The sequence below is a fragment of the Polistes fuscatus genome, unplaced genomic scaffold, assembly GCF_010416935.1.
Source record: "Polistes fuscatus isolate 324 unplaced genomic scaffold, CU_Pfus_HIC Scaffold42, whole genome shotgun sequence".
Taxonomy (NCBI): Eukaryota; Metazoa; Arthropoda; class Insecta; order Hymenoptera; family Vespidae; genus Polistes; species Polistes fuscatus.
In genome coordinates this window covers 305,749-316,640 of record NW_025113121.1, presented here as the reverse complement: position 1 = coordinate 316,640, position 10,892 = coordinate 305,749, and the positions used below count along the sequence as shown (strand labels likewise).

At 46.1% G+C, this 10,892-nt stretch overlaps 2 protein-coding genes across 2 annotated transcripts; both read right to left on the bottom strand.

Moving 5' to 3' along the window:
- Positions 1-4,624: 4,624 nt before the first annotated feature.
- LOC122521613 lies at positions 4,625-5,272 on the bottom strand. Its single transcript, XM_043642458.1, has one exon. It carries the CDS (start codon positions 5,270-5,272, stop codon positions 4,625-4,627), a length of 648 nt encoding a protein of 215 aa, XP_043498393.1.
- A 3,369-nt stretch (positions 5,273-8,641) lies between these two features.
- On the bottom strand, positions 8,642-9,706 carry LOC122521612. The gene has a single exon (XM_043642457.1). The coding sequence runs from the start codon at positions 9,704-9,706 to the stop codon at positions 8,642-8,644; it is 1,065 nt and encodes a 354-aa protein (XP_043498392.1).
- Positions 9,707-10,892: the final 1,186 nt, after the last annotated feature.

Sequence of the window (10,892 nt, the reverse complement as noted above, 5' to 3'; positions counted from 1 at the left end):
ATCAAAATTAACAACAGTAACATAGAACAAGTAGGTTTATACAAATACTGGGACACGAGATAAGTTTGGAAGAGACGTTCAAAACACACGAAATAAAGCGTAGAATAGGTTTAACCTGGGGCAGCTTATGGAAATTAAGAACAGTTTCTGATCTAATCTTCCAAGGTGTTTAAAAAGGAAGGTATTTAACCAGTGCGTTCACCCAGTTTGAACGTACGGCCACAGAGACATTAACAATGACCCAATAACAACATTCAGAAATACAAGTTATGCAACGTAAGATGGAGAGATCAATGCTGGAATTACTCTCCGAGATAGAATCCCAAATCGAACCATCAGACACAACACAGGACTAACATGGGACCTTACACTTAGTCCGACACGGATTTTAAGAGCTTTGGTATATTAGTAGTATACTTTGAGGTTGTTATCGTGGTAAAGTATTTGTCTTACCATGTATAATTTTTTTATATCTATGGTTTTAACATTTATTGTACATTTATTATTATTTATTAAACGCAGGTTCCAGAGTTATAGTTCTCGTAAAAGCATTCAAAACAATAAATTTTTTCACATCTCGCGCAATTAATAAAAGATGACTTGTTACATGAATAACGATTTTTAAAAGATTTGTTGAAAAACAAACCTGATTAACATTTAAAAATATTTCTCTTTCATTTGGTTTTAATAATTATAAAGCGTATCATGCATATCGAATCATTTTATGAAAAATTTTTGATGACAATTGATGATGGACTATTGATTGTATCTTGATACAATTTTCACGAGAGATAACTTCATTTATTTATTTCATATACCTGTTAAAAAATAAAATGTTAACTGTAATTCAAGGATAAACTTTTCTTTTATTATTTACGCAAAATGTGAAAAAATGTATTATTTTTAATATTTTTTAATAAATAATTTTTTCTTTCCTATATATATTTAAAAATTAAAAGATATGAAAAAATAATTTTAAAACAGACAAAAAAAATTATTAAAAAAAACTTCCTCCATGAAGGATCGAACACTGACTAACGGCGCGAGAAGCGAGAACGATACTACTGACGCTAGCCCGCCACTAAATGCACTATCGAAATCAAGATAATATAAACATGTATACAACAAAAACCAAAACTTCAAAAGCTTTTTTTCAAAAATGGTTGAGCGTTAGGACAAAATACTTTACCACGATAACAACCTCAAAGTATACTACTGTTGCGGAAATAAAAAAAAAATGAAGAATGAGATGAACGCCGAGCACTTTACAATTTCTGTGGTTTGATTTTAAATAATTCCGTTACAAAACATATGGTTGTAACGTCTTATCGTACGTGAGTCGGATAAAAGTCGGTTTAGTAGATTGAGAAGGCTTAAGAGACGTCGTTGGATTATATTAATCCCTAAGCAAGACTTTTAGAGATTGCATTAATCACTTGAGTTGTCAGAGAAACGGAACGAGCTCGACAATGAGCAAACTGAGATGACTTTTTTGAGAGCACGTCATAACCGTTCGAGAATTTCAACTGTAAAGGCTACCGGAAAAGCCGGCGTTACGATGAGTTTTCAATAGTTGCTGGGAAAAGAGGCGTGTCTTCATCACGCGACAACTGTCGTGTGGCTCCGTTCGGTTGGAATGCTTATTCCCAAACATTCCGCCCGCCATCAGCAACTGGGTTGATTATGAGTTAAGCGTCCTCTTGTTGAGTCACCGGCAGCACAGCGAGCTTGGCGATCGGCCGGGTGAGCGTGGTGGTTGCCGTTTTGAGAGACACCACCCTGGTGAGTCCATCTTCCCCTGGCAACAGCTTGAGTACTCTTGCCATGGGCCATTTTCCTGGAGGCAGCCGCTCATCAGTGAGCAGAACTAGAGAGCCGACCTGTATATTATTGTGCCTCCACTTCGAGATAGCTTGCAATCGCTGCAAGTATTGAGTGGACCACAAGCGCCAGAACTGCTGCATTTGCTGTTGGATGAATTGCCATCGGGACAGCCGATTGCCCGAGACGTCTAGAAGTGAGTGTTCGGGGACCGCATTGAGAGCTGTCCCAATGAGAAAATGACCTGAGGTGAGCACTGTCGAGTCCTCTGGGTCATCGCTGAGCGGTTCAAGAGGTCGTGAGTTGAGAATGGCTTCTATTTGAGTTAGGAGCGTGGATGCTTCCTCGTAAGTGAGTAACGTATCTCCGATCGTGCGCTCGACGTGGAACTTCAATGATTTGACTGCTGCTTCCCACTTACCACCCATGCTGGGCGCGGCTGGTGGGTTAATGTGCCACTGTGTGTTGTCTTGCTCCAGTAGTGCGGAGAACTTGAGATGTCCAGGCGAGCTGGCAGCGAAGCAGCGCTTGAGTTGTGCATCTGCGCCCAAAAAATTGGTTCCGCAGTCGGAATAGAGTGCGGACGGGGTTCCGCGTCTTCAGGTGAATCTTCGGTACGTTGAGATGAACCCTTCAGAGGTGTAGTCGGAGACCCCTTTAAGGTTAGTAGTCGATGTTGTGAGACAAACAAACACGCAGATCCATCCTTTGTAAGTTTTTGCCCCGCGGCCTCGCCATGTTTTGAGCGTGAGTGGTCCAGCGTAGTCGATGCCCGTGTGTGAGAAGGGGCGTGATGGTGTGACACGCGCCAGAGGTAGTTGCTCCATTAGCTGCTGGGCGCAGATCCCCTTGTGGCGAGCGCACATCACACACCTGAGGATATAAGATTTGACTGGGGCTCGACCTCCGACGATCCAATAGAGCTTTCTGATAAATCCTAGAGATGTCTGAGTTCCTCCATGCATCGTCTGCTTGTGAGAGTGAGCGATAATGAGCTCTAAGAATCTTGAAGTCCGAGGAAGGATTGCAGGATGTTTCGTGTCATATGAGAGTTCTGATCTTCTGAGACGACCGCCTACACTTAGCACACCTTCATTGTCGATGAAGGCGGTGAGTTGGCTGAGTGGGTTAGAGTTTGCCAGGTGAGATTGTTGTCTGAGCAGAGCGAGTTCATCCTGGAAGTATGCTGTCTGAGTTGCCTTGACCCAAAAGAGTCGCGAGTCTTCCAAATCGGCAGATGAGAAGATAATTGCTGGAGTTGAGTCAATCCTCTGTGAGAGTCTCTTGATTGCTCTGCGACAGAGTTAGGTGATCCTGAGCAACTTGTTGAGCGTCGAGACCTTGTAAATGAGGTCCCAGTGATATTCAGGAATAGACCCTACTGTGTGATGTGCAACACTTGCTCGAGTTTCCTGAGCACATATATCATCCGGGGCTTCATCAGGTTGAGCAGACCATGAGTCTTCTGATTGAGTCATCCATGGTTGTCCTGTCCACGATAGTGAGTGTTCTTCAAGCTGATCTGTGGTTATTCCACGTGATTAACAGTCAGCTGGGTTTGAGATGCCTGGTACATGCCTCCAATGAGCAGTCTCCGTGAGTTCTTGTATCTTGATTTCGCGGTTGCGCACGTAATCCTTCCATCTTGATGGATGAGCCTTGATCCATTTGAGTGTCACTTGAAAGTCCGTCTACAAATGTATGTTTGTAATAGTCATGTTTAAAGTAGCGTAAACATGTTTGATTAGCGTGGAGAGTAGCAGCGCTGCTGAGAGCTCTAACCTCGGGATGGTTAGCCGTTTGAGTGGAGCAACCTTTGTTTTTGAGCAGACGAGTGAGACGTTGGTTCCAGTGGACGGTGAGTTGACGATCAAATACACAACGGCTCTCATTGCGAACTGAGATGCATCAGTGAAACCGTACAGTTCAACCGTTGAATGAGCAAACGTGTTGAACCACCGCGGGATGAAGAGTCTGGCCAGACTAGTGAGATCCTGTCTGATGCTGAGGTATTGAGTTGTGAGTGGTTCTGGGAGTGCGTCGTCCCAGTTGAGAGTGTGCAACCAAAGAGATTGAAGAAACATCTTCGCTCTGATGACAACTGGTGACGCGAATCCCAATAGATCAAATATTTGTGCTACTTCAGATAAGACGAGGCGTTTTGAGAATCTGTTGAGATGAGTTAAAGAGATGGCTGAAAAGTTGAAAGTATCTTCCTGAGATGACCAGCGTATTCCCAGGATTTTTGTGTCGCAACTGTCAAATGAAATGTCTGAGTCCTTGCTACTTTCACAAGGGAGCTCCGCCAATAGCTGGCTAGATGTGGAATGCCACTTAGCCAGTGGGAAGCCGCCCGCGTGGCACAGCCGTATAAGTTGATGAGCAGTCTGAATCAGATCTCCTACTGAGTCTGCTCCCTTGAAATATCATCGACGTATCGACCGTTAGTGATTGGTTCCACAGCGAGTGGGTAACTTGAACCTTCATCTTCCACTAGTTGAAGCAAAGTTCTTACTGCGAAGAACGGAGCTGACTTGGTTCCATATGTAACCGTGGTGAGTTGGAAGTGAGATTTCTTGAGCTGCTCGTCTACCCACAATATTCGTTGGAGATCCCAATCGTCTGAGTTTATCTTGATCTGTCGATACATCTTCGTGATATCCGTGGCGAACAGATACTTACGGCGGCGTATCCAGATAAGCAGGTCGAAGAGATTGAGCATCAAATTTGGACCAGCGTGCATGAGATCATTGAGAGAGTAACCCGTGGAGGTTGTGCTTGAGCCGTTTAAGACTACTCGGAGCTAAGTGGTTGAGCTGTCTGGCTTGAGAACTCCGTCATGCGGCAGATAGTAATGTGGTCTTCTTGCTGTTGAGTTTTCTACGAGTTTGGTCATGTGACAAGCCTGCTCGTACTCTCTTATGAACTGCATGTACCGTTGCTGGTACTGATGATCTCTGCGAAACCGTGTGAGTGTTCGTTGTAGACAGGAGTGAGCAGTGTGTTGAAAGCCGCCCAAGAGCTTTGGAGAAGAGTTGAGAGGTATCCTGACGATGTAACGCCCTGTCAGGTCTCTCGCATGAGTCGTCTTAAAGTGGTGTTCACACTCCAGCTCTTCAGGTGTGAGTTGACCATCATTTACTGTTGGAACCTTCTCTTGAACCCAAAATTTGGTGAGTAGATCTTGCAAGCAGGAGTTCGCCGGTTGTGAGATGCCATGATGAGTCTTCCTTGCCAGCGTGACCGGTGCACGAGTTGGACCGATGACTAGCCACCCGAAGATGGACAGTTGAGCAATGGGGTCTCTAAGTGAATGCCAAATGATGTTAGGCCTGATGAGATGTCCGTAGAAGTCGGCCCTAATGATCACGTCCACAGCCCTTGTAGTGAGAAACTCTGGGTCAGCGAGGTTTAAGCCTCTCAAGTGAGGCCAATCAGGCTCGTGAGACATCTCGCCAGACGGCAGAATGCTGGTGACCGTCTTTAGCACATGAGCCGTTATTCTCACCGAGAGTGGTCTGTGCCTGGAGTGAAGGTGATGGTGACCACACCGCTGCTCTGAGATGTCTTTTTGCCTCCATCTCCATAAACGTCCAGCGTTGAGTGTCGCCGCTCAAGATGCAGTTGTCTGGTGAGATCTTCGCTGACGAATGAGATTTCTGACTCGGGGTCAATGAGCGCGCGTACCTGAGATGACGAGGTTGGTGAGCAGACTGTGACTATTGCGTTTGCCAACAACGTGAGATAACTATGCTGCTTGAGTGGGCATGTCAGTGTGGGATCGTTAACACCGACGATCTGACCTGTTCTTCATGCGGTTGAGGGCTTGGCATCTTGGCATTATCACCGGAGCCCGCTGGTTATTCTTGCCTGATTGATCAGCTGTCTCATGATCCCCTGGAGCTGTCTGAGTGACGTCTGGGTTTGTGGCGAAGAGGCTGGAGATACTGGCACCATGGAGCATGGTGTGTTGCATGCTATTGCAGTTCCTACAATGTCTGCGGCTGTTACAATTTCTGAGGTTGTCCTGCCTAGGCAATTGCAGCACAGACTTCGCTTCTTCGCAACCCTTAACCGCTGACTGAGTGAATAGTCGCGAAACTTCGGACACACTACGATGAAGTGATCCTGTCCACAACAATCGCATGGATACGTTGAGCGGAACTGAGTTTACTGAGTAGACTGAGCTGACTCTTGAGACGTCTGAGTGACCGGCTTAGGAGAGTAGGCTCGGAACTGTTGAGATGCCTGATGGACAACGACGCGCTTGGGCACTGGTGTCTTTGACGCGTTGAGCTGAGCTGTCGTATGGATCGCGTTCTCCTCTATGTTCTCTAGCGTGCGAGCTCGAGCCAAGAGAAATTCAGTGAGCTGACTAAGTGATGGGAACTCTTCAGAAGATGTTAGTGATGTTTCCCATCTATCGCGCGTGTCTGGGTGCGCGTGTCTCTCGCAGTCCACTGGCGAGCGTCGCTAAGAGACACTCATCAGTGTTGGCATGCTTGAGTGCCTGAGTCGTCTCGTTGATTATATTGAGCAACTTCGTAAGTGAGCTGGCCTGCCGCTTTTGCATGGGTTTCAGGTTGAGCAGTCTTTCGAGTTGGGCTTAATTATGAACCGCTTGTTCTCGAACCGGTTATTGAGCAGTTTCCATGCTGCGGCGTAGGATGAGCTGACTAGCGTGAGATTTAGGATGAGCTCTGATGCGTCACCCTGCATTGCGGCCTTAAGATACTGGAATTTCTCGAGGTCGCTGAGATCTGAGCGACTCCCGATGACCGAGACGAACATGGCCTTGAAATCTGGCCATTTCCGGATGTCTCCGCTGAACGTAGGTACAGTCAGTTCAGGAAGACGTTAGCGTGTCCGTGTGCTACCTGCTGCCGCAGCGGCTGGCTAAGTAGTCTTGATGAGTTGATCTTGGAGCCGTCCTAGTGTGCGCTTAACCTTAATCACTAGCTTTTTTTCTTTGAGATTGACACTTGAGCTAAAATAGGAGTGATTAAATTGAGCTGGGGGTTAGTGAGACACCAACCATGAATGCTCTTTCCGAAAAGCCTGGTGCATTTCATTGAGCTGATCTAGCATCATGGTCACTTCGGTCAAAGCAAGGTCAGCTGCTGGCTCGGTGGTTTATCTCAGCATATCTTCTATCGGCTTAACGAGCTTATTCTGAGCCTGCACCCGTAAAAAGAGCTCACTACTGAGCTTTGACGGCGACTGACTTCGAGTCACCGCCCCTTGAGCTGCTGATGTACTGAGCAGATCTTATGTTTGAGTCTGCGACCCTGTGAGGGACGATATCGACTCAACTGACCCCTTGGGGGTTGCATTCTTGTCGCGCGTGACAGGCATGATCAAAATGATGAGTCTTTCTTATGAGCGGTCTAACAGGTAAACAAGCCGAATAGTACACGCACTACACGCGAGAGAGCGAGAAAGACGGCACTAAACGCACTTCACACTATTTCGTATAATTAGCAATTATAAGAATGCACGATCCAGCTCGAAGGACCAAATGTTGCGGAAATAAAATATAAAATGAAGGATGAGATTGTTTGTAGAATATAAGACTGGAAGCAATTCGATATTAATGTCGTAAGTTCGGTTAATTCGACGCATGAATGAGTGAGATAGGGAAGGATAGATAAATCAATCAACACAATTTTACGCGGTATGAAACACTTGCTTGGCATAAAAACTCTCACGAAGTTGAGAGAAAAGCCAGGGCAAGCTGTGACTTTATTTAATCATTTAATACAGTAAATAGTACCCTCTTATTTCTTCGTAGACTAGAGAACACTCTTACCTTGGTCTCCACTACAAATATGTAAATTATCGTCGCCTACTTAGATGCGTTATCGGGTCTTCAAAACACGTTAATCTCGCTACCAACACCTTCCACGTTGGGTAGCCTTTTCCTCCACAAATTTATCCTCGGCAGGTCGACTGGTAGATACTGTAAATAGGCACCGTGACTGTCGGTGACAAGCGTAGTTGTGCCTTTGCACAACTCCTTCAAAGCGGATTAAAACAGTGCGATCGTGTGCTTCTTGACCCCATCGAACTTGACAACGAGCGCGGTTGAGTCTATGCAAAACCCCTTCAACTTGGCCAAGTGCGTGGTTGTGTCTACGCAGAACCCCCTTAAACTTAGTAAAAAACTCGGTTGCGGCTATGCCCAACCCTTTCAAACTTACCAGTCGACAGCTCGAAAGCACACCACAAGAAACAGCTCTTATTTCAAAGAAACCAATATGGCGCGACTGTACCTTATCAGCAAACGAATAGTCCTTTTCAATATCCAGAATCGGTCTGTCTTTTGCGCTCTCGAGCCAGGGCCTACGCACCCATCTCCCCTCCCCAAGTACCTCAAGACCCACGCGCATGTACCTTGCCGGCTAAAGGCGGTCCTACATGTATGTCTAATGCCCCTTGAGCGCCCTCAGGACTCAACTAAAGCACTCGTGACCCATCCTAACTGGGCTGTAATACCGACTAATCTAAGGTCACGACGCCGTCGCTATCTAACCTATTCGGGACGCTATACAAATCGGTCAAATGCCCTAATTTCACCGAACATCCCGCCCTCCTTCGTCAAACTGACGAACCATAACTAGCTTTTCTCCATTGAGTATCTTACGGGGGAGTATTTCTGTTACTTTGCATAAGGACTATTTTGAGGGGGTTATCGATCGTCGCGCACTAACACAAGCTGACCTACTGTGGAGTTCTCGTAAGGATCCGTCCATTTTTCTCGACATTGCAAGTGCACCAAACACTCGCTTGACCAACGTTTCCAGAAATTATTTCTATTGCGTTAAAGAAGTTGAAATCTACTTAACCGTTTTTCAAGCAATTTTGGTAAATCGGCATCCTGAATCAAAATAGAATCTCCCTCATTAAGAAAATGAGAAGGAGTGAGCGCCCGCAGATCGTCGGTATCCGAGCTTAGCGGCCATAGAGGACGAGAATTGAGACAAGCTTCGATTTCCACGAGAGCTCTGGATAACTCCTTAAGGGTGAGCGTATGCTCCCCTATGACTCTCTTTAAATGGTGCTTTACTGATTTGACTCCAGCTTCCCACAACCCACTATAATGTGGAGCACTGGGTGGGATGAACTTCCAGTTCGTTCCATCGTTGGCAAGAAGAGATGCCACTTTCTGATAAAACTCCGAAGCATGGTTGAACATAATCCTAAGCTCTTTATCAGCCCCTTGGAAATTAGTAGCATTGTCGCTATAAAGAGTCTGACAAATACCTCGTCTATCAACAAATCGACGATACGCGGCTATGAAGGACTCAGAGGTTAAGTCACTAACCAGCTTGAGGTGAATAGCTCGAGTAGCAAAACAGACGAACCGAGCAATGTAACCCTTACTGGAGCGATTTCCGCGTCCCTTTGACATACGCACTTGTACCGGACCTGCATAATCGAGACCGGAATTCGCGAAAGCCCTACTTCCTACCACTCGATCCACTGAGAGCTCACCCATAAGCTGATGGGCTAACTGAGGCCTAGCTCGTTGACAAGGTATACAAGCTCGAATAGCCGATTTGATTAACCGATTTCTGCCTAGTATCCATAGTTGCGACATCAGATAACTCAAGGTCAGACTTGGACCTCCATGGAGACACTGGTAGTGTGCATGTCGCACAAACAATTGACTGAGATGTGAATGCTGGGGCAAAATTGGCGGGTGTTCCCGATCGAAAGCTAAGTAAGAACTGGCCAAACGACCTCCTACTTGTAATAGACCGTCATCCTCATTCAAGAAGGGATTTAACTTAGTAAGGCGATTGCCTTTCGGCAATCTCTTGCCAACCGTCAGGATTCCTATTTCCATCGCGAACGCTGTGGCCTGAACTAGACGAATGACCATCACTCGAGCGTCAGATATCTCAACACTGGTAATAAAATGAGGTGAAGAGCTTGTATCTATCGGTTGACGATTTCGTACCCGGAGAATTGGGCGCCTGCAGTATGCAACAAATCTTAGAAGTTTAGTTAAGGAAGAGAATCGAGTCAGGATCTCGGGCTCATTTAAGCTATGACGGATATGGTGCACTCGAACGGCTTCGTTCGAGTGCGGCCACTAGACGGAGGACATGGAAAGCCATGCCGGGCCCTGCCACCAAAGAGCGCTCTTAGCTAACTCTTCCGGTAGAACACTTCGCGATGCCAAATCGGCAGGATTTTCCTTAGTCGGAACATGGGACAACGTTGCTGAAATCAGTTGAGTCTGAATAAGCGAAACGCGATTGGCGACAAAGGTTTCCCAATGGCACGGATGCTTACGAAGCCAAGTAAGCACGATCTGACTATCTGACCAGACAAATTTGGACATCTCTGAAGATAGTCCAGGCTAGTTAGATGAAGAATAAGCTTAACAAGAAGAGCCGCTTCGCAAAGTTCAAGATCAGGAATACTCACTGTCTTAACAGGAGCTACCTTTGATTTAGAAGCTAACAACGACACGCGAAACTTCCCATGACCCTCGTCAAAATGCAATATACTGCTGCGGCGTACGCACGCGAAGAGGCATCCGCGAAACCGTGTATCTGGCAAGATGATTCCTCGGTACTCCCTAGCCACCTTCTTACGGATAAATCCGGTAATGTAACTAACCCTTGACAATACCTATACCAACGTTTACGGATTTCCGACGGTAATGGCGCGTCCCAATCACATTTCAACAACCACATGTCCTGCATAAATATCTTGCCGACAACGGTAACAGGTGAAAGCCATCCCAAGGGGTCGAATAAACGCGCGATATTTGATAAAACAGATCTTCTTGTATGGGGGGCAGCCATGTCAGCCATACTAGCAGCATCGAACCTAAATTCGTCCTGGTCCGGAACCCAGCGCACGCATAGTATTTTAAACGTTCGATCATTCTCGATCGAACTCCGCGACCTGTCTTACTGAATCTGGAAGTACTTCTGGATAATTCGCAGCCTACTTATCTAGCTGGATACCAGCAGAAACTAATAGCTCAACAAATTCAATCCTTTTTCTAATCGGCATGTCGTCTGCGCTGGCAAAAATATCGTCGACCTACATCT

What these genes read in the sequence shown, in the direction of transcription:
- LOC122521613 (XM_043642458.1), bottom strand. Translation starts at nt 5,272, where the DNA reads ATGTCTCACGAGCCTGATTGGCCTCACTTGAGAGGCTTAAACCTCGCT.
- LOC122521612 (XM_043642457.1), bottom strand. Translation starts at nt 9,706, where the DNA reads ATGGTCATTCGTCTAGTTCAGGCCACAGCGTTCGCGATGGAAATAGGA.